The sequence below is a fragment of the Salvia miltiorrhiza genome, chromosome 3 (assembly GCF_028751815.1).
Source record: "Salvia miltiorrhiza cultivar Shanhuang (shh) chromosome 3, IMPLAD_Smil_shh, whole genome shotgun sequence".
Classification (NCBI taxonomy): domain Eukaryota; kingdom Viridiplantae; phylum Streptophyta; class Magnoliopsida; order Lamiales; family Lamiaceae; genus Salvia; species Salvia miltiorrhiza.
In genome coordinates, this window is record NC_080389.1 from 61,155,384 (window position 1) to 61,177,950 (window position 22,567).

The 22,567-nt window shown below is 36.8% G+C and overlaps 4 protein-coding genes across 6 annotated transcripts; 1 reads left to right on the plus strand and 3 right to left on the minus strand.

The window, feature by feature from the left end:
* Positions 1 to 1,520: 1,520 nt before the first annotated feature.
* LOC131015145 (ethylene-responsive transcription factor ERF017-like) lies at positions 1,521 to 2,615 on the plus strand. The gene has a single exon (XM_057943403.1). It carries the CDS (start codon positions 1,600 to 1,602, stop codon positions 2,260 to 2,262), a length of 663 nt encoding a protein of 220 aa, XP_057799386.1. The 5' UTR covers positions 1,521 to 1,599; the 3' UTR covers positions 2,263 to 2,615.
* Positions 2,616 to 10,503: 7,888 nt separating this feature from the next.
* Positions 10,504 to 15,074, minus strand: LOC131015146 (pentatricopeptide repeat-containing protein At5g01110). 3 transcript variants are annotated; one of them, XM_057943406.1, is made up of 8 exons: positions 14,822 to 14,981; positions 12,749 to 14,615; positions 12,309 to 12,441; positions 12,116 to 12,197; positions 11,438 to 11,525; positions 11,122 to 11,333; positions 10,925 to 11,026; positions 10,504 to 10,845 (listed from the first exon to the last, which is right to left on the minus strand). In XM_057943406.1, the coding sequence occupies exon 2, from the start codon at positions 14,598 to 14,600 to the stop codon at positions 12,819 to 12,821; it is 1,782 nt and encodes a 593-aa protein (XP_057799389.1). In that variant the 5' UTR covers positions 14,601 to 14,615; positions 14,822 to 14,981; the 3' UTR covers positions 10,504 to 10,845; positions 10,925 to 11,026; positions 11,122 to 11,333; positions 11,438 to 11,525; positions 12,116 to 12,197; positions 12,309 to 12,441; positions 12,749 to 12,818. The 3 variants fall into 3 exon arrangements, with proteins under 3 accessions (XP_057799389.1, XP_057799388.1, XP_057799387.1); XM_057943405.1 differs by having other exon boundaries at positions 12,309 to 12,428; positions 12,749 to 15,074; XM_057943404.1 differs by having other exon boundaries at positions 12,749 to 15,074.
* Positions 10,701 to 12,754, minus strand: LOC131019096 (DNA cross-link repair protein SNM1-like). Its single transcript, XM_057947778.1, has 5 exons — positions 12,749 to 12,754; positions 11,438 to 11,525; positions 11,122 to 11,333; positions 10,938 to 11,026; positions 10,701 to 10,845 (listed from the first exon to the last, which is right to left on the minus strand). Exons 1-5 carry the CDS (start codon positions 12,752 to 12,754, stop codon positions 10,701 to 10,703), a joined length of 540 nt encoding a protein of 179 aa, XP_057803761.1.
* Positions 15,075 to 17,342: 2,268 nt separating the features above from the next.
* Positions 17,343 to 22,035, minus strand: LOC131015148 (uncharacterized). Its single transcript, XM_057943408.1, has 10 exons — positions 21,365 to 22,035; positions 20,650 to 20,850; positions 19,581 to 19,928; positions 19,374 to 19,437; positions 18,682 to 18,899; positions 18,488 to 18,601; positions 18,280 to 18,385; positions 17,953 to 18,164; positions 17,757 to 17,857; positions 17,343 to 17,667 (listed from the first exon to the last, which is right to left on the minus strand). Exons 1-10 carry the CDS (start codon positions 21,974 to 21,976, stop codon positions 17,523 to 17,525), a joined length of 2,121 nt encoding a protein of 706 aa, XP_057799391.1. The 5' UTR covers positions 21,977 to 22,035; the 3' UTR covers positions 17,343 to 17,522.
* Positions 22,036 to 22,567: the final 532 nt, after the last annotated feature.

Sequence of the window (22,567 nt, forward strand, 5' to 3'; positions counted from 1 at the left end):
CCCGGCCATAAAAAATAGGACTTAAAGGGAACAACACGAGTTTTAATAAAAATAGTTGAGTTTATTATAAGTGAAGAAATGATCTCACTTAAAAGTAGTGTTAATAATGATTATTAATTAAATTGTGAGTGGAGAAAGGGGCTCATCATGTGATAAAAAATTTCTAAAAATGAAAAGTGATTAATTTAATCTCATCCTTAATTTAATCTCAAGTGCTCATTTCTTATAACGGTGAAACCTTTTTTCACTATATAAAAATCACCACTCATTTTATGAAAAATTATATTCACCAATAGTGTCATATTTTTGGTGAATTGAGGAAGTATATTGTATGTGTAGCTCACGCAAATTTAGAATCATAACCACCGCGCATCGCGCGGGAGATACACTAGTTTAGGTATATATATATATATATATATATATATATATATATATATATATATATGGTGCGGTTATAATGAGAACCACACTTATCGTGAGAACATAAGAACCATTAAAATCAATGCATCTACTATATAAATTAATGCATTCGCTATGAAATTTAATGCATCCGAAAATAATAAATTTTTTGCTCCCTTCAGGATTCGAACCCAGGATCTGCATTCATCCACCAAGATGATGCATCCACTGTAGACCTTGATGATCGAATGGTTTAAAATGGTTCTCTGTTCTAATTTTATTTAATACGTGGTTCTTATTTGAACCTCTCCCTATATATATAGAATTACAAATTCATGGTTGCGAATGAGAATAAAGACGTGAACATTTCTTCTGCTGCTGCTGCTTCTTCGTCCTTTTTTGTTGTTAATTTTCTGATATTTTCTATATTATCATGTCTTGGCCGACCAATAAATAGGGAGCACACAATAATATACTCCTAATTTGTATCTAATTAATTCACCACTATTCAGCCAACTATTTTTGTTTCAAAATAGCGCTATTTTTGCAATTTCGGTCAAATATATATTTTGGTGTTTTTGTCAAATCATTAAATAATTAAATTAAAGTAAAATGTAAAATAACCGAAAATTAACTAGATCAGTGTTTTACAGTTTTGGACGATACTCAATGATTGACTAAGCTAGCTAGCTGCATCAATTCGATTCGATCCAGACTTTTGATTGAAAAAAAATGTAAATTAATGATTTCCCAAGTCAAAGAATTAAAAAATATATATAAAAAATTTATTCCCACCATATGTGGTGTGAACAACAGCTCCCCAGCAACACTTGTATTGGATAATCGAGAAACTAGGATCATATATATTCAATTACTACATAACAAAAACTATAAAGCACGTGCTTATTATCTCGGACCCTACCGCGTTTGTTTCGTAATCGTTCCATCAATTAATGATGATATCTCTTTCACCCCCACCCCCCCACCCCCCCCCCCCCCCCCCCCCCCAAAACCCTTATACGCTACATTTACGCTTATTGGACTTTCCCCTTTGGATTCAACGCGCTGTGACTCGAACCAGAAATCCGACTTCGACCATCCATGGATCTCTCTCTTAATTTGGACTGTGATCTCACCATATATATATATACACAAACATACTCACCATTTCTATCAGCCGCCAAATCCATTAATTCATGCATGCAACATCACCAACAAAATACGAATAAAAAATCGAACAACAAAATGTACAAGGCCACCTCCTCCTCCGCCGCCAACTCCGCCGCGGCCGATGCGGCCGCGGCGGAGCAGAAGTACAAGGGCGTGCGGAAGCGGAAGTGGGGGAAGTACGTGTCCGAGATACGCCTCCCCAACAGCCGGGAGCGCATCTGGCTCGGCTCCTACGACACGGCGGAGAAGGCGGCGCGGGCCTTCGACGCCGCCCTCTTCTGCCTCCGCGGCCCGAGCGCGAAGCTCAACTTCCCCGGCGACCCCCCCAACATCTCCGGCTGGCAGGCCCTCACCCCCGCCGAGATACAGGCCGTGGCGCAGCACTACGGCAACACCTACTCCCCGCCGACGCCGCCGCCGCCGCCGCGGGCCCCGGAGTTGGACGACGGCGCGTCGCCGTCGTCCAACTCCGAGGGGGCCGAGCCCGCGGACTCGATCGACTGGTCGTTCCTGGACGTGCTGGACTCGGACGCCGCCGCGAATGCGGGCCGTGTTTCCGACTTCGGGCTCTTTCACGAGCCCGTCGACATGTACATGCCGCCGCATCTCCCGGAGAGAGGCGGCCACGACGAAGACGACGACGACGATGGAAATGGTGGCAATGTGGCATCATCTTTTCTCTGGAATTTCTGACCATCATAGAATTTAATCAAGTAAGCTTTTAGTATAATAATTAATTATCTAAAAACAGGGATTAGGTAATTAATTAACTAAGATTAATTGTCACGCTTTCCGGTTATATATAATATATATATATATACTATATTTTTTTTGCCGGGAGTCAAGATGGGATTTGTTTATGATTACCCATTTATGGTGTTGTTTAAGATAGCTAGTGCAATTTCCCTATATAATTAATTTCTATTCCCTGATAGATATATATGTATTTTTTTTATAGAGTGGAGTGTTGTTGTAATAATAAGATGCTGTTCCTATACATACTGTATCAATGAATATAACAATAAAATTGCTGATTATCTTTTTAATTTGTTTCCTCTTCTGAATTCAAATTCAGCTTCCAATATATATGCTTTTTGATAGTTGAAGTGTGTTGCAGCAAACATATATGCACCACACAATAATCAACTAAAAAGTTTCTATTTGATGATGGGATTGTCTATCACACTATGAAACTACATCTAAACATTACTTAGAGTGAATGTCATATCATTCTATTGGTGCAAATTAAACCCACTCAACTATAAATAGTTTCATTCCATGAAAAAGTTCAATTCTTAGATTTTAAGGATAATCTTTTCATCCTTTTTTTATATTAACATTAGTCTTTGATTGTCAGTTTATCATAAAAAGAGAAGGGATAAACAAATTTTCTCTCTTTAAAACCCTCATTTCTTTTCTCCATCTTCTACATTTTTTTTTAATTTCTCATTCCTTCTTTTCACTCATCTAAGGAAGGATAATTAATATTTTTATCACACTAAAAATAGAGGGATATGGTAATATTATTCATCCTTAGAGTGAAAAGAATGAATGAGAAATAGTGAATTCTTTTTTGTAGAAAATGAAAAAAATAAAGAAGAGAGATTTAAAGGGAGAATACACCCTTAAAGTGAGTGAACGTCATATCATAATCTATTATAAAGTTTATCGCCTTTTGTATTCATCTCAATTTTAATTTAATTTTTTGAGTTTATTTTATGTTTTGGGGTTATTTTTGGGGAATGATATCCGAGTGGATCTTCTGTAGTGGCCAAAAACACAGCAAGCCTAGTTAATTTTTCCATGACACGCATAGTTTTGAGTTCTCTACAGTTTATTTTTTCTTTTCTTTACATTTATTGTTACTTATACTAAAAAGCACTATGAAATCCATTTTCATAATTGGAGTTTTTAACTACATGTCATCTTTAATTTTATGTTCTTAGTTAATTTTTTTTGTAAGGTTTAATTTTTCATATGGCTTAGTATAATATCTTTCCTTTGTAGTTTATTTGGCCGATTAATCATTTTATTTTAGGAATTATGGTATCGAAATTAGAATATACAAGTTTTTAATTAACTTATAATTAAACATAGTTCCTGCTTTATAATTGGATTTAATTTATAGTGTTTTTTTAGTATTCAAGGATTAAAACTATTCTAAAAAAGAATAAATTAAAATTTTACTTAAAAGAATGAAAAGAAAGATTTTGTGCCAGACTATTGCGTTTTCTGCACAATAGAGCTGCTGTGTTTTTTGCAATTGCAGATTATCCATATTCTCATCATTTTGTAATTCTAGGGTTTATTTTTTGTAATCTTGGGTGTTTTATATATTGTATATATATATATATATATATATATATATATATATCAAAATATTCGTACAAATCTAATTAACTCTCACAGATTATCATCTGACGCTAATTTAGATAATCTAATGAAAGATGTGTAAGATAATAATGTAACAAAATATCACAACTGCTGCTATTTCATGAGTTATTTTTGTGATGATTGAAGACTAAAATATACTATGTTGCTATACGTGAACCCTGATATGTTCCTTTTGATCACTTTTAATCATTCCAGCAATATCTATGAGTACGTTCAGTAAATTCTGATTTTGCTTGAATTTCATGATTTGATACAAGCAAAAACAAGTTAATTAATATTTCTATAATTAATTGATTAATTAATGTAGCCCACATTTCTGTTTTAAATACATGCATGACCAATAGTTTCTTGCAATCTAGTTTGGTTTCCAAGTTAGAATTAGCTTAAGTTAAATGATTAGTATTTTATATGTGTGTTTGATATCTAAAATTAAAAACCTATAGTTTCTTGCAATCTAGTTTGTGGTTGTTTGCTTTCATTGTTTAACTTCAAGATTAAGATACAAATTTCCAAAAATAACCTTGATAAAATCAAAATATTACAACTCATCCCGCCCACTTTCAAATCTTACAAATACGAAAGATGAGAGGACTAGGGTTTTGCCTTTTTTTCAATTTCTTCATCTTCCTCAACTCAAGCTATGGCTCGATTGACCCCATAACCTAACGGCGAAATTGTTCAAGTTTACCAAAATCGCTCACATCCCTACTAATCTCGCCTCTGTAAATTTCACTCCGGTGCTATCTCGATTTAGTCACAAATTTATAAACCTCCTCTTCCCGCTTTCCCACCACACACACACGCACCATCAACAAGAAAACCAAAGTGGACACATAAATTAGCCTTGAATCTAAATTAGGGGCAGAAAAAAAAAATCGTAGATGGACGCGTCCCGACGACGAGTATTTCACGACGAGAAATATATACAACCTTGAATCGTTCCTGAATCGCGAGAAGGGTGCAACAAAGAGTGGAATCGAAGCTTGGACGATGATCAATGGTTTCGTACTCCACACGACGAAGGAATGGGGAATCGTCGCTTCAAAAAAAAAGGGGTGGAGAGATTAATTAGCCTAAAAGCTACAGGAGAAAAAGGACGGGCGTTGTATTAGTGTAGGGCCGTTAATTAAATTTTTTTTTTTAAATACCAATCACCAACATTAGACTAGATTAATAATCTATATCTAGGACTAAACTAGGAAATCAAACATTAGGGTTTTGTACTTCCATATTTTATTTTATTTTTGAGAATTTGTATTTCCATATATGTATCTGACTGTCAAATTAATTTCCCAACCAATAATCTGATTGTCCTCCAATAAACAATTAATAATTTGAAATATGAAAGAGGCGATAGCCTATAGTAACTATTAATGGCATATAGTAATAAAAATTATAGCAATGTAGATAAATTATGGAAATATATAATGCCATTTTTATTTTAATATTCTTACACTAAAAATTTGATGGTTACAAAAAAAAAAAATCGTGTAAATCCGTGTAACAGTGTTACACAAATTTTAGTTACATAAAAACTTATGTAAATCGTGTAAGTGTGATAAAAAAATGGCTATTATTTTGTCTACATGGACACAATTTCTCTTTATTATGTAAAAAAGTTAGAATTGGATATTGTCTCAACATGAAATGACTTAGCATAAAAATCTAAAGCTGAATCTCTAGCTTTTGATATTAATTATTACGTACATATATATGATTAACTAATTGATGAACTCCTAACACATGCAAAATTACAAATTAATTAGTAATACTTATACATTATGAATATTGTTAATTAGAACTTTTGATACATACTCCCTTCGTTCAAATATTGTTGGCTCATATTTCTTTTTGGGTTGTCCTATGTAACATGGCTCGTTTCCCTTTTTAACCCTAACTTTTATCCCCCCACCCGGCGTACGTACTCTCCCATACTTAGCAGCTCTCTCTCCGAGTTGCAGACCCTCTTCCTCGCACCGCCTTTTTCCTTTCTGCAAGACTCGTAAGAAGAAATTGAAGAATGGAAGTTCTTTCGACATTTGTTAAATCTTTCCTTTTTTGTAGTAGGAATGGATCACTTTTTATAATAACAGGTGCCCTCAAAATCTGTAGAGAGAAAATTAAATATTTACAATTCATAATCATAACATTGTAATTAACTTGGGATTGAACTTGATTAATATGAATCTTAAGAGCAACTAATAATTAAACCCTAGCCAGTTCTTTGTCGTCGATCAATTTGCCAAAACATTATTGTCCATATATCTACAAACACATCCATCACTGGCTGTAGCTTTCCATGGACCCCATAGATATTCGTCAAATCCCAAAATAGGAGCAACAAGAAAATGGATAGAAAAGCATTGCATGACTTTTTTATACCGTAATTTTAATTTAGTGAGCGCCAAAAATAAAACTAAAATTAAAAAATATATATATATAAAACATTGAATTCACTAATAGAGTAATAAAATGGAAGTCATTTTCGAGCTCCGTCCAAAAAATCACCTGAATTTCTATTAGTAAAGTCGTAGATGTGTACATTAAAAAAATTGAATAAATAAACATATGCCTAACTTATGTATACAATTGAGTGTTTCAAAAAAAGACTTATGTATGTTTGAGGCGCCGCAAGCTCACTCTATGCTTTGCTTTACCAAAATTCCTCGTACGTGTGTTGTATATTTGGCCGGCACTAACTTAATACGGCACCAATTAATCCTCACATTGAAAATTTAAAAATTTAAAATTTTTGTTATATTGTGTTTAGATTTTTTTTTTAAATCTGCGTGAATAATTTGTAACTTGTAATATAAGTATAATACAAGATGTTTTGTAATAATGTGACACAATTTGTCTTTATACACTTCTGGTGGTATTATATATGTAATTAATATGTTGGGTAATTCTCTTAGATATTAATTTATCTTATTATTAATTATTACATGTCGACCGAATGTATTAACGAAAAAAATAAATGAATCTGGGACCATCAATTAGAGTCATATTATATACGGCTTTTGTTATCTACATTAAATGACCAACTGCAACCGATTCTGACACTGAGAGGATCTTGACTTGAGTGAGCCAAGTAGATTTGTAAAGTATAAATTGAGACTCGAAATCTCCAAATTCTAGTTGAACCTACCTAATTCAAACAACAAGTTTTTGTTTTTAATTTTGAAAAAAAAAATACAATAACCTTACTTTTTCTTTCAATTTTGAGGTTTTTTTAGCAAACACTCTAGTACGCTCGATCTCATGGTGTACGTAGGTTGAATCAGCTCGACCTAAATCCTAACCTATAACCTGTGTGGTTCGACTTGATCAGGATCTGACCCAAATCCTGACCCACGACTCACTATATAAATGTGACAATTTTTAAGAATAAAAATAACTTTGTATTTCAAATAAAAGTAATATGTTTAAAAGTAATACCTCATTCGTCTCCAAAAAAGTAATCTTAAAGTGGACGACACAAATTTTTATAAAAATGATTGAGTGTATTACGAATATAGAAAAGGTCTCACCTAAACGATAGTAAATTAATTATACTGTGAGTGAAGATGGATTACCATATGGTAGAATATCAAGTAAATAACTGGATGTATGTATTGAGAGTAATATGTTGTGGGGTACTGTCTATAAATAAATGGGCAAAGGTGCAGATTCCCCCCTGTAGTACACCCCCTAGAGCTTTTAGCCCCTCAAAGTCGGTCGAAGTGCGTTGACCTCCCCAAAGTCCCGGAAGAAGGGTGCAATTAAGTCCACTCGTTAAACGGCCGGTAAACGCCATTTTCTTTTAAAAAAAATTTCTTTTTTTTTTAATTTCTAGTGGGACCCACTCCCCCTCTCTCTCTAGCTTCAACTTGGCCTTCGTCCGTTCTCCGAAGCTTCCGCCGCGGCGTCGATACTCCTCTGGATACGGAATCGGCGACGCTCGCCACCTCCGACGACGGCGTGCAGATATTCAGATCGTCCTGAAATTCACCACCGCATCAGTGAAAATTAGTTCAGATACGAAAATTCAAACTTAGAGAGAGAGAGAGAGAAAAAAAAAGTTTCATTTCATACAATAATCGGACGATCGCCCCTGCCGCGTTTTCTCAAAATCGCCGCATCTCTGCTGTGAACCACAGCCTCTGCGCCGCTCAGCGAGCTCTACGGCAGCGGCAACCACGGCATGACGTGATTCTCGGCCATCTCCTCACGCATTTCCAACTTGGAGCCGGCGACGGACCACAACGTCGGCGACTGGCAGATGCGGCACAGCAGATTCAACCAATCAAACACCTTATCTGCAACCTCAAACTCCTTGTTGCAGATAAACCAATCAAGCACCAAATTTTATCAATCTTCATCTGTTTCAGCAATCCCAACTCATCCATGCCTTTCCCCCCTTTCACCAAAACCTTAATTACATTGAAGAAATCATCAATTTTTGGTTTAAAATCCAAATTTTTCAGATCATCCAAGAACCTCAAACTTTCACCACCACCGCCGCCGCCGCCGTAATTCAGCTGCCGGCCCATCGTTGTGAGAATCAAAGAACAAACCTTTTGATCCAAATCGAAGCCTTTCTCTACCTTTAGATGAACCAGTAGAGGCCACCGGCGAGAATGATGGTGGCGGTGGAGAAGAGCGCATCGCGAATCCATTGGAGAGAGAGAGGGAGTGGGGTCCACTAGTAATAAAAAAAAAGAAAAATTTAAAGAAAACGACGTTTACCGACCGTTTAACGAGTGGACTCTGGGGAGGTCAACGCGCTTTGACCGACTTTAGGGGGCTAAAAGCTCTAGGGGGTGTACTACAGGGGGGAATCTGCACCTTTGCCCTAAATAAAAATTCACTATTTTTTGTGGACGTACCAAAACGACAAATATGAGCTATTTTTCATGGACAGAGGAAGTAATTGTAAAAGTAATCTCATGAATACAAATATAGTTCTTATAAATAAAAATGACAATTCATTTGAATGAAAGTAACAATGTCTCAAGTAAAAGTGACAATTTTATACTAAATATATTCTCTCTGTTTTATTAATAATGATTCACTTTTTTTTTTCGAGTGACGAGGAGTATTTCATACCACATAGTAACTTTGCTAGTTGAATTTATACCATGTAATTTTAATTCTACAAACTTCTAAATACGATTAGAAGGATTGGACGGTGGGATGCAGACTGCTGTGATCCGTCATGAGATACGTGTTCCATCACTAGCTTTATTTGACTTCATTTTCAAAAGCAAAATCCCCAACTGATTACAACACTGAACTTAAGTGAGTTTTTTTTTATTATTTACTCCATCCGTCCATGATTTAATGTCCTATTTGGGTGTGGGCACGAAGACTAAGAAAGCTGAAATATGTGATGTGGATGAAATATAAGGGTAGTTGACTAAAGTGATAAAGATAATTGATTAAAGTGATAAAGTTGTTGTGAATGAGTCCACTAGTGATAAAGTGTAGTAAATATAGAATATAAAAATGGTAAAAGTGTTTTAAGGTGGGTCCATTAATGGCAAATGGTAGTAAATATAGGAAAAGAAGAAGAGTAAAAGGGTACAAAAAGCATAATAGGGCATTAAATTATGGACATATTTTTAAAGGCAAGTAGGACATTAAATTGTGGACGGAGAGAGTATAATTTTGAAAGACTTGATAATTTAAAACCAACACAACCAAATTACAAATTCTTTAAACGGCACAAAACAAGCTAATTAATAAACTATGGATTAATAAAAAAAGGGTGCTAAATAAACTATTCAAAATTTGAATGAGAGAAACAGTCAATTCATATACACTACATGAGAAAGAAGAGCGAAGACACGTGCGCCATAGCATATCACTTTTAGAACAATATTGACTTAATTTCTTTTATTTAAATAATAATTGCCTTTTTCCTTTTAGGGTGGGTTTGCTTTTTATCCCTCTAAATGGAGGAATAACAAAAATTTATTCCTTTAAATGTTTGCTTTCTTATCCCATATTTTAGACAAACACCATTTTTTCCCTCCTTGAAGTGAAAATAAGGAAGGAAAAATGGTGTTTGTGTAAAATATGAGATAAGAAAACAAATATTTAAAGGCATAAATTTTTATTATCCCTCCATTTAGAGGGATAAAAAGCAAACACACCCTTAATATAAAAATGGGCTTATAAGATTCTATTACTATTTTAATATCACAAGTCAAATTTATCAAACTAGGCTTTCTCGTTTTAATGTTCAGATTAATGAGACAGGAACCAGTTTGTTATGGGAAAAGTCAAACATAAAAAAGAGAGTAAGGAAATTACCACAGTCAAATATAGAAAAAAATTAGGCATAATTTATTTATTGGCGCGCCGGTCAACGGTCGGCGGTGCGACTCGTTCCTCCCATGATTGGCAAAGACAAAGATTCTATTTTGTACGATGAGCCCAGAAAAGGGACACCGTGGATTCTTATCATTGAAAATTCATATCAAGTTAGGCAGACTACAGCAAAAGTTGACATTTTTTGGTAGAAAACAACCAACTAAATATAGCAATTGATGCAGATAGCTAAAAATATTACTATATCTTATTGAAAAAGAACCAAGCAAAGACATCAACGTAGAGTAACTAATTATGAACAAGATCTGATGATGACTCTTGCATCTTTACATATATATTGACTGTATTTTGCATGGTTGATCAATGTCATGAAGTAGCTAGGATGTGGATGTGTTTGCTTACATTTGAATTTGGAGTGTGTTTTAAGACAAGAGCTGGGAGACCATTGAATTCTGCGAATCCGGGCTGTGATTATTCACACTTGGGAAGATGTTTGCAGGAGATGCGAATTTAACAAACTCCTTCAGCTCCGTGAAGCTGCTGCGCTTGCTGTATGGTACCTCGCACCTGAACAAATCATCATCATAAAGATCAACGACAGAAGTTAGAAACGTGCTCTGTTTGATGATTTGTTGGAAATTCTCACGTTATTATGGTGCCCTTCTGCCACCTTCTTCCAGTCGACTTCTTTCCTTTGCCAAACGGCCAACAAGTAGGCGAAAAATGCAACCATCAGACTAAATCGACCCTACAAGATTCAAGACAATATTTTATGTAAATAGAAAGTAGACATGTTAAAACAGGCTGAATATTTATCAGATGCATGTTTGCACATCCAGTTACCATGTAATGTTTAGACATATGGTCTAGTCTCTTGAAACTAGCGATGCTCCACATGGGAACGATGCGAATGTGGCTCTCATGTGCATTTTTGGTAAACCATTGCATATCTTCCTGTGCAAAACCAAGACATTCCAAGATGCGTAGTTTTGCAGCAGTGACATAGGCTTTCTCGTGGAGTGCTCTAGCAACCTCTACAAACACCCTTTCTTTCCCTGTCTCAAACCCGAAGCACAACACACATTTAGAGAATTTGGATGTGTTGAGATTGAGGTCTGAACAACTATTCACTGAATTCTTGTTGTAGACAGACACCTACCAATGGTATGGCCGCCAATCAGAAACAGGGTCTTTGGGTTGAAAGCTTCAGCTCGGATGGCATCAATTACAAACTGGATTATGGCCTCCTGTTTCAGAAAGTCATAGTCGGAAACGATTCATTTTGATAACTAGCTAAGACTAAAATTACACATTTGGGAACTCACATCACACATCCTATAGTTCATGCAGTCACAATGTTACTTTCTTTACAATGTCTCTTATTAGGGTGCATTCTCTTATATAGAAAGTGGTGGAAAATATTTTCCACTCTTTTCACATGTTTTTCCTTCCTTCTCACTGCAACTCATGATAATATTAGGTATTGATGTGAAAATATTTTCCCATATTTTCCACCTTAGAGAACATGAGATAAAAAAGGTGGGTGCGATAAGATTTTCCTAACTTCTCTTTTGTCTCCTTTTCTTATGATACATTTGCAACCAAAGAGAACGCACCCGTAAGAAAAATACAATGTCTCTTATTAATGTGCTAAAGACCTGAACAATCTATGTGCCAATAACAAACCTATGAGTTCATCAAACTGATGGTTTTGATTTATCAGTTTTGTTCCCATCAATATTTGGCATGACATTCAATCTTTAATAGCCTCATATTTCGATCATTGGTGGAATCATGAATATCAAGCACAAATCTGAATTTAGATAACAAAACATACCTAGCATGTACAATGATCAAATGCAGCAAGACTTGGATCAGCAACATGATTGCCAGAGTTTGCCAGAAGCTATGTTTCCCATCTTGATTTGGGAATAAACAAAGCAACCAAATTATTCAAGGGCTATGCACCATAGGAAAGGCTTAGCAAGAAAAAATTTAAGAATTAGCTAAGCTTGAGGTTTAGGGAATACCATAACAAGATGAAGCATTTCCTGCCTTAATTAAAGCCTATCCTGACTCAAGCATTCTTGGAGGAAAACCCTAATCTGTCATGCTTCATCTTCATCTTCAAGTTGATTCCACACAATTTCCTGCAAAATATGCCTTTGACAAGGAAAATGATTTATTCATTAACATTTCTATTTTATGATTAGCCAAAAAGTAGGTATTCTAGAACTGACAACCAATTGGTCTAATGGAAATAATTAATTCTAACTCAGAAATTCAAATGTAAAGTATCTATTTAGTGAACTGCAAAGTTTACAATGCCAACTATGAGTATATGCTTCCTACTTCCTAGACAAGAACGAACCAATTTTTAGATTTAACATAGAAATTAGTTATCCAAATATAAGCTTGATTATTCAACTATAAATGAGTAAGAAGTGGCACATAATATATTGGCTCTCACCTTCATTAGTCGATCAACATGCAGCCTAATGATGTCGTGGCCATCAAAATGTAACACTCTCACATACACATCAAAACTTATCATCAGGCTTGAAACCCCTTTTCAGCATCTCATCATGGAGGTTAAAAGCTTCCTTCAAATTATCCTGTGAGACATAACCGTTTATCAATGATGTATACGTAGTACGATCAGGGCTGATGCCTTTTCCAATCATCTTCTTGTATACTGAATTGGCTTCTTGCATTCTACCAAGTCTACAGAACTGATCCAGGATAGCATTATAGGTGACTAAATCAGGTGAAACACTACTTTCTTTCTCCATTCGATTCACCAACTCAAAAGCTACATCGACATTCTCCTCTTTCATAAATCCATGAATGAGAGTGTTGTAAGTGAAAGAGTCAGGGACGAGCCCTCTTAACTTCATCGTCTTCAGAAACTCGAGAGCCTTCCCCGGATCGCCATGCCTGCAATAGCCCTTGATAAGAGAGTTACATATAACCATGTTGGGCTCGATGCCTTTATCAATCATCTCGTCCCACAACCTAAATGCCTCAGATACATAACCGCGTTCACAGAATCCATTAATTAGAGTACCATATGTGATATAATTGGGATGTATCATTTTAAAAACCATGTCATCTCTCAACTCCATTGCCTTTTCCATCTCACCAGCCTTGCAGAATCCATCAATCAAAGAGTTGTATGTAATCACATCAGGCTTTAGATTCCTACCAAGCATAGATCCAAACAAGCTCACTGCTTTCTCCACATTCCCCACCTTGCAATATCCATCTATCAGAGTTGTGTAAGTGCAGAAATCAGGAAACACGCCCCTTTCCACCATCTCGTTGAAGAGCACATCCGCCTCAGGAAGCATCTTCCCTTTGCATAAGCCACTCAAGATGGTGTTGTAAGTCACTACATCCATCTGGCAGCCCCGTTTCACCATTTCATCTCGCACCTTCATGGCATCTGATACTGCACCACGACTACAGAATCCACGGATCAGGATTGTATAAACAATCTTATCAGGTATCAGGCCATTGAACTGCATCTTCTTGTAATAAGACATCATCCTATCCAGATCCCCAGTTCTTGAGAAAATCCCAATCATCGAACTGTAACTTACCAAATCAGGGACAACACCACGACACAACATCTCACGAAAAATGCTCTCAGCTTCCACCCAATTATTTCTCCTGCAACACTCCACCAACAATTTGTTATAAGTGGAAGTATCAGGACTTAGCCCATTCTCCATCATCGTCTTGTTCACAACATTCTTTGCTCTCTCGTAATGCCCATGCTTACACAAACCATTGATAATCGAGTTATAAGTCAAGTGACTCGGCTCCAAACCCTTAGCTTGCATCTGCATCATCAACTCCTGACCATTCTCAACATTCCCTTCACCACAATAAGCATTGATCAAAATGTTATAGGTCACAATATCCGGGAAAATCCCTCTTCTCTCCATTTCCACTAAAAACTCCTCAGCTTTCTTGATCTTACAATCCTTACAGAACACATTCACCATGATGTTGAGCGTGTACGCATTCAAATCCACTCGATCCCTCACCACTTTGTCATAAACCTCCCTCGCCAAATCAACCCACCCAATCCTACCAAGCCCACCAAGAAGGCTATTACATGCATTGATAGACACAAAAACATTTTTCAATCTCAACATATACAACACCTCAACCGCTTCCCTGAACTTCCTAGCTTGCACAAAAGTCCTAATAAATAAATCAAAAACATTATAATTAGAGCTTGAGCCACATTTCTCATAAGCCGCTAACATTGAATCGATTATCTCAGCTCTACAAGCCCCACTCCTCCTAATCATCCTCAATATTAAAGCCTGCGCATCAGAAACCCTTTTACTATTCACCAACAAATGTATAGCCGTGCTCAGCGACAACGATGAGTGCTTAAAATTGGGGCAATTCATTGCGACACAATCAATAAATTTCTGGCCAATATGAAAATCATGACGTAATTCATAAAGAATTTGGGCATACGTTGATGGATTCAGCTGATAAAGTAAATGGTTGTTGATCGACTGACCTTTCTTTAAAGCCCACAGAATCTTTTCGAGCAGAAATGAATCCGAAGATAGGGGTTTTAGAGATGTAGAATTATAGTTAGCGGGGCTGTGAGTGCAAAAACTGACGGCGAATTTATTTCGCCGGAGAAACACCGGCCGCGCCGCCATCAACGAACTGTGATTCTATCACTCTGCAAATTGGAGACGAGGACGGTTATTTCAGTTGGTGAAGAAGGTAGGTTAAAAATGGGCCAAAATGTATCGATAATTGGATGGCCAACGGGCCCTATTTCGGATAAAACAAATGGGCTTATTAACATAAATTAAAAAGTTTCTTAAAAAAAAACATAAATTAAAAATTCTAATAAATACTCTCTCCGTTCCATTACAAATGTCTCACTTTGCATAATAGGATGTCCCATTACAAATGTCTCATTCTTTTTTGGCAGTATATATTATATTCTCTCTCTATACCTAATATTTAAATAATTTCCACCAATCCGCTCTATCTACTTTCTACATATTTCTTAATCTCTGTGCCCAAAAGTAATGAAACGGATGGTGTAACTTTTAAGTTTTAACACCTACAAATCTCAAAATTAATTTAAGGGTAATAAAATTTTTATTGAAAAATGATGAATAAGAAAATATGAGAAAATATTTTTTTTTTCATTTTTTATCATATGTTTTTTGAAATGAAAAGATGAAAAAATATTGGAAAATATTTTCACATCACTATCCAAAGATAATATTATCCAACATTGAATAGAAATGAGTGAAAAAGAGCTCCTCGAGAAAATATTTCACCATGCTCGGAGAAATTTTTTACATAGTAAACATGTAAAAATAGTGAAAAAATGGTGAAAATATATATATTTTCTCAACTTTTCCATCAAAGTAAATGCACCCTAAAAACTAAAATTGACGGCTTCTCTCGCAAGTAAATTTTTCGGTTAATTACGCCAAAAATCATGAACTTTGGTCGGATTTCCAAACTTTCCATGAACTTTTTTTTTTATCAAAAATTCCCTGAATTTAATCGTCTAACCAATTTTTCCATGATTTTCGAAAATCCCCAAATTGAGTGCTGATATGGCATTTTTTAGTGACCTGAAAAATGATATGGCACCGCCGGACGGGAACCAAAACGACGTCGTTTAGTTGGGCGTAAAACGACGTCGTTTAGTTGGGCGTAAAACGACGTCGTTTTACCTCAAATTCTAGCCCCCGTCTTCTCCTCTCTGAACTCCGGCGAAGAGCCGCCCATCGGACTGCCCCTGCCCTCAGTTTTGCAGAGCCCTAGCTTCCCAAATCTCTCATTCCTTAATCTCGCCAGAGCGATGAAAGGCGGCGCGGGTTGGGTGGTGGCGCCGCGTGAAAGGGGACGCAACCCTAGGCGGCGCGAGGTCGGGTGGTTGCGCAGCGCGAAAGGGAGCGCAAACCCTAGGCAGCGCGAGGTCGGGTGATGGCGCCGCGCGAAAGAGGGCGCAAACCCTAGTGAGATGTGAGATCGGCGGCGCGAGATATGGTGAAAAAGAAGAATTTTTTAGGGAGAAGAAGTGGACGGCGGCGATGGATGTTTGGGGAAGAAGAAGAACGGCGCGAGGTTTATGGTGGACGGCGGCGGTGGAGGTCTGAGGAGAAGCAGAATTTCTAGAATGATGCGAGGTCTGCGATGGATGGCGGCGGTGGAGGTCTGCGGTGGACGGTTCGCGAAAGTGGACGAGGTCTGGAACGACGCGAGCACAACAGCGGCAGTTTGGGGGTCAGGTTTTTGGCGGAGGCAAGCCTTCATGTCTGAGATCGAGGGAGGTGATCGTCGCGAAGGAGGAAGGCGGAGGTGGTGGCCCTTGGTGCTGCTTCGCCGGAGGAAGGCAGCGGTGGTCCTTTGGCAGCGATCCACCGGCCGACCTGGAGGAAGGGGAGGAAAATAATCGATCTTGTATTTTTTTGTTTATTTTTTTTCCAAGTAGGCGCCACATCAGCCCGATATTACCACGTAGGCGTCATGTCAGCTCGGTATTGTCACATAGGCGCCAGCTAAGATCAGACCTTCACCGGAGGTAAAAACCGTGGAAAAATTGTTCAGGTGTTTAAATTCAGGGAATATTTGATAAAAAAAATAGTTCATGGAAAGTTTGGAAATCGCACCAAAGTTCATGATTTTCACGTAATTAACCCTAATTTTTTTTATATACTTTTTTTTCTTTTCTTTTAACTTTTGTTCGTACTCAAATACTGTATTAATTATTTATGTTTATGTAAATTTTATCAGAAGATAAATAGCTAAGTTCCATTTTGTGTAATTTAAATTTAAATTAATATTTGAGATTAGTTTAGTTGGTTTAGACTTTTAGTTTTTGAATTTGGTCAGATATATCTTTATAAATTGTTGAAATGTTGTTAATGTGCACCCTGATCCCCAATTTTTTTTACTATTATCAATTTGGGAGGTCTTGCTCTGGAAATAGTTAGAACTTGTAAGCATTCAATAATAATAATAATAGAAGAAGAAGAAGAAGCATGAGCCAAAAACACAAGTTAAGGATAGCAAAGACAACAACGTAGATTAACTGATTATAAACAATATCTGATGATGACTCTTGCATCTTTACATATATATGACTGTATTTTGCATTGTTGATCAATGAAGTAGCTAGGATCATTATGCAGCTACTAATGTTTACATGTGTTTGCTTACATTTGAATTTGGAGTGTGTTTTAAGACAAGAGCTGGGAGACCATTGAACTCTGCGAATCCGGGCCGTGATTATTCACACTCGGGATGATGTTTGCAGGAGATACGAATTTAACGAACTCCTTCAGCTCCGTGAAGCTGCTGTGCTCGCTGTATGGTACCTCGTACCTGAACAAATCATCATCATAAAGATCAACGACAGAAGTTAGAACGCGCTTTTCCTTGAGCCTGTTTGATGATTTGTTGGAAATTCTCACCTTATTATGGTGCCCTTCTGCCACCTTCTTCCAGTTGATTTCTTTCCTTTTCCAAACGACCAACCAGTAGGCGAAAATGCAACTATCAGACTGAATCGACCCTACAAGATTCAAGACAAGGTTTTAGGTAAATGCAAAATAGACATGTTAAAACAGGCTGAATATTTATCAGACACATTTTTGCACATCTAGTTACCATGTAATGTTTAGACATATGGTCTAGTCTCTTGAAATTAGCGATACTCCACATGGGAACGACGTGAATGTGGCTCTCTTGTTCATTTGTGGTAAACCATTGCATATCTTCCTGTGCAAAACCAAGACATTCCAAGATGCGTAGTTTTGCAGCAGCGACATAGATTTTCTTGCTGAGTGCTCTAGCAACCTCTACAAACACCCTTTCTTTTCCTGTCTCAAACCAAAGCACAACACACATTTAGAGAATTTGGATGTGTTGAGGCCACAGGAATGTATCGTCTTGAAATAACTATTCACTGAATTCATGTTGTAGACAGATACCTACCAATGGTATAGCTGCCAATCAGAAACAAGGTCTTTGGGTTGAAAGCTTCAGCTCGGATGGCATCAATGACAAACTGGATTATCGCCTCCTGTTTCGGAAAGTCATACTGCAAGAGTGGAAAAGAAGCAAATACCAATTTACCAGGATAAAGAAGTAGCATATGAATAGGATCTATGTGCCACAGAGAATAGTAGGTTTCAGTATCTACCTGGGGATTGCAGTAGGTTGTGTCGAGGATGAGAGTGTGGACGGGACAAGCTTGCAGAATGGACAGCTCTTTCATTTCCTCACAGAATCGAAAATCTCCAGTGTGTAATACCGGCTGTATATATGAATAGAGCCGAACTTAGAAAAACACCAAAACTTTAAAAATGGATGTTTTTCAACAATTCTTATACACACCTTACCGTTGGGCGGTTCAAATAATATTATGATCGCACCGGGACAGTGATTAGCATCAAAGCAAGTTATATTTGTGCCTGCAATATTGATCTTTTCGTGGAGAGGCAAAACTTGAATATTGTCCCATGGAATTCCAATTTTCAGATTGACTAGCTTTGCTGTAATTAAGGAGCAATATATCATCCCATGACTGAAGGACTTGGTAAGTCCTTGATAATCTGCAGAAAGAAGGGCAACATAATGTCTTAAGTAACTCCTCTTCTTCCAAATGATTACCAGTTGCAATAAAGTGGGTGACCTAAGGTTGTTGGAGTAGTTGAACTTTTTCTATAGACAAGCATTCAATCTTGTATATTTTATCACCCTTGCTTGCTTCAAAACAAAAGGTGATTTTTGCAGTTTATACTAAACTAAATGCATGAGTACTATGCTCTTCACTTCTATGTATTTTCACATCTCACCACAATGAAACATGCAAGAATGCAACACCGAGTCTTGACAGAATGCAGAACTTGCATGACGGATTTTTGGAGGTGCATATGTCTTACAATTGGGAAATTTGCGTTGTTTTCATCATGAGTATAATGTAGGACTTCTTGTATGAGATGCAATTCTAATGAAGTAGTGCAGAAATTGACAGGCTAAGTCAAGTCGATCAATGCCATATTCTAATAATATTTTCTTTAACTTACGATCTAAATGGAAGTGAGTGAGAAACCAGTGAGAACAATCTCTTCTTAGATACTTAAAGCCATCCTGCAGAATATATGAAAGTTACCATTAGGATTAGTTTGTAATATGAACACAAAAGTAACACTTTACAGGCTTATCTATGCTATCAACTTACACTAACTGATAATAAAGAGTTGTAGAAAAATTATGCCGAAAGTAAAACTTACCACACGAAATTGTGTTCCAGGTATGCTACACCACGGAGGAACATCTTTCTGCTTCCTGTTTCTCATATGATCTTTCTTTTCAGTTCTTCTATGGCTAGTATTTGCCTTACTTCTCGGAACACTACTTTGTCCATTAGTACCACTTTCACCTCTTTTTCTTACAGGGAGAGGACCTGAAAAAAAATCTGTTATTAACTTGTTTGTCCCTAGTTTAGTTTCATCTGGTACACTTCTTGAGGGATTTGCCTTTGGTTCCACCGTCCTATTCAAATCGCTCCTTAGCTCGCTGAGAGCATAAAGAATTTTTTTTCTTGGACCCAGTGTTGTAATGCCGATTTTGCATAGATCCTGCAAAGAAACAATCGATTCTCACAATGTTGACAAATGATGAAGAAAGGGTCCATATAGATACCAACTTGGCAAGCCTAAGCACCTAATGCACCCGGTATGGCATCAGACCATGCTGCAAAGAGGTTCTTGCCTATCAAGAATTAAACTTCACATGCATGCTTACATTATATGATTACTACACAAAAATTATAGGTACATTTGTAATTTATATACTTGCATACTGGAAGGAACTTTCGCAGGTTCAAATACAGATTTTAAATAAATAAATATAAGAAACAAGGTTGTAAAATCACAAGTCATCAGATTGTGAACCAATTTCACTAATAAAATGAAATAGTCTCCTAAATAGTAATCCAACACTCCATCACATGAGGACTTAAATTTTGTGAAATCCCTTTGATGGTTTCATTTGGCAGTTTGTTTCATTTTTTAGCAGGAACATCTATGTTTAAACTAACACTGTTTCCAAACTACCATCTCATCCGTTCCGTAAATCTTTCATTTCTTGTGCAGTAGTCATAATCCAGTTTGACATTTTAGCATGTCTCTTTGCATTATATAATGTGATCTATATAATGCCAAAGAAACAATTGTGCTAAAGTAAAATTCTAGAGAATGCAGGTACTTATCGGTGATTCCAAGTGCACGAACCATATAAAGGCCCTACCATAAAGCATTAAAAAAATGCCAATAGCTACAATCAAGAAACAGTACAAACCTCTTCTTCCAGCCTTTGCAGTGCATCCCAGTCAATCTCTTGTCTTACAAAAATTTCTTCATATTTTCCGAGGCCCAAGTTGCGTAGCCACTCTACAACTGGAGAAACATCCACATCAGTTGTCACAGGTTTTAGAGGCGTGCCATCAAATACTTGGCCGGGACACTGATAAGCTCCTGTGTCATCATTACCGGCAGCCACCTGAAACACATTATTTTAATCTCAGACTAAAAATATATTCCTGGCAGTTACTAGATTGAGTAACAGGTCCAAATATGAATCCATATCTCCAACGTTACAACCCACTTAATGGGAAACATCTACTTTTCCTTCAAAATCTTCCAATTACAAGGCACCTAATGACACAGTGAACTCAATCTTGTGTCAAAAGATCCCTTCAATCTTACAATAACAAGGCACCACGTTTTCTATTAGCTTAAACCGTCCAATTATAGTGGCTGCTTCAGCCTCCACTTTATATATCAGAAAATGCAAATGCAAGTTGATACACCTCTCTTGTAACACATCACATCCATAACATCACATAAACTGAGAATTTTTCCCACCTCAGACTTCAGAATCACAATAAATATACTTTTAGATTCGCACAGCCACAAATTAGGATCAAATAAACCTAAATATAACAAATTATACATCAAAACATAAATAACAAAAGCTACACAAAGTTAAAGAAAAACAAGGAAAGAGTTCTCACAGCAACAGGGGCCTCCACATTATCCAGGCACTCATTAGTGTGAATCTGCCTCCGATCATCGCTCAACTCCGATAAATCAGCCCCACAAATAGGGCAAGAAATCACAGCATCGCATCTGGAATCATCCCCAGCATCATCACTACCCTGCTCATCAACCTCAGCACACAGCTTGAGAAGCACATCGAGCCGGGAGCTTCCTTCCGAAGCCACTTCGTGGTAATTTCCTTCCTCCTCTTCTCCGACTGACTCTAAATTTCGCGACTCCGCCAGATTATCAGCGTGTGTGCAATCACTTACCCTTTTACTATTATTCAACAAATCAAGGGTCGGTTCGATTGAGTCCAGCCCACAACCCAAATCCAGCTCTGCTTCATCAAAGATGCAATTTTCCTTTCCCGGATTCGCCCGTTTCCGTCTTTTCGGAGTTTTCGATGGGCGGTGCGGGGTCAAATTGCTTGGTTTGAGCGGCGGCGGGAGTGAGCTGGTTCTGGGAGCGGCGGAGAGAGAGGGGGAAGGGTATTCTTGGAAATCGTCGTCGTCGAATGCGATGTTGAGGAATTGTGAAGAAGATGATGAGTTGGTGTTGAATTTTGATTTGGAAGTGGGCGCCATTGATTTGGTGCTCGAGCTCGAGGTGACTGCTGATTGTTAGTAACTCTTTTCAAATTTAAGCACGAGATAGATGGAGGGAAATAAAATTTGATAGAGTATTTATTAATTTATTAATTTTAAATAATGCCCTAGGAAAATTAGATTTTTTCGTAATCTTTATTTATTAACATAAATATACTAGTAATAAAATTTTGAATATGCATCAACTTACGTTAACATAATAACATTAAATATTATCAATATCGATAACTATTATCGATTGCTCCCACCCAAAAAAAAAAAAAAAACTAGGGAGATACAAGGCCACGTTGTCCCCATATGCAATATTGCATTAATATATCCCATTATTGTTAAAAGTTTGTAAATAGAAAGAAATTGATATTGATCATCAATTTTTTATGATTTATGACCATTCAATTTTTTTGTATACATTCAAAAATATATTTATATAAACATTAAATAATAAAAATATTATTAAAGAGTATTTATATAACTATCACTTCTTTGAGAATATAACTGTTAATTATGATAATTAAATATTATGTACGTTGTAGGGGGTGAATCCAACAATTACGGAAGTGACGTCAGTAA

What these genes read in the sequence shown, in the direction of transcription:
- LOC131015145 (XM_057943403.1), top strand. Translation starts at nt 1,600, where the DNA reads ATGCAACATCACCAACAAAATACGAATAAAAAATCGAACAACAAAATG.
- LOC131019096 (XM_057947778.1), bottom strand. An exon ending in GATTGGCGGCCATACCATTG is followed by an intron (nt 11,334 to 11,437) that starts GTAGGTGTCTGT and finishes GGTTTGAGACAG; the next exon opens with GGAAAGAAAGGGTGTTTGTA. An exon ending in ATATGTCTAAACATTACATG is followed by an intron (nt 11,027 to 11,121) that starts GTAACTGGATGT and finishes TGAATCTTGTAG; the next exon opens with GGTCGATTTAGTCTGATGGT.
- LOC131015146 (XM_057943405.1), bottom strand. Translation starts at nt 14,969, where the DNA reads ATGGCGGCGCGGCCGGTGTTTCTCCGGCGAAATAAATTCGCCGTCAGT.
- LOC131015148 (XM_057943408.1), bottom strand. Translation starts at nt 21,976, where the DNA reads ATGGCGCCCACTTCCAAATCAAAATTCAACACCAACTCATCATCTTCT. An exon ending in ATGTGGAGGCCCCTGTTGCT is followed by an intron (nt 20,851 to 21,364) that starts GTGAGAACTCTT and finishes AATGTGTTTCAG; the next exon opens with GTGGCTGCCGGTAATGATGA. An exon ending in TTGAACCGCCCAACGGTAAG is followed by an intron (nt 18,602 to 18,681) that starts GTGTGTATAAGA and finishes TCATATATACAG; the next exon opens with CCGGTATTACACACTGGAGA.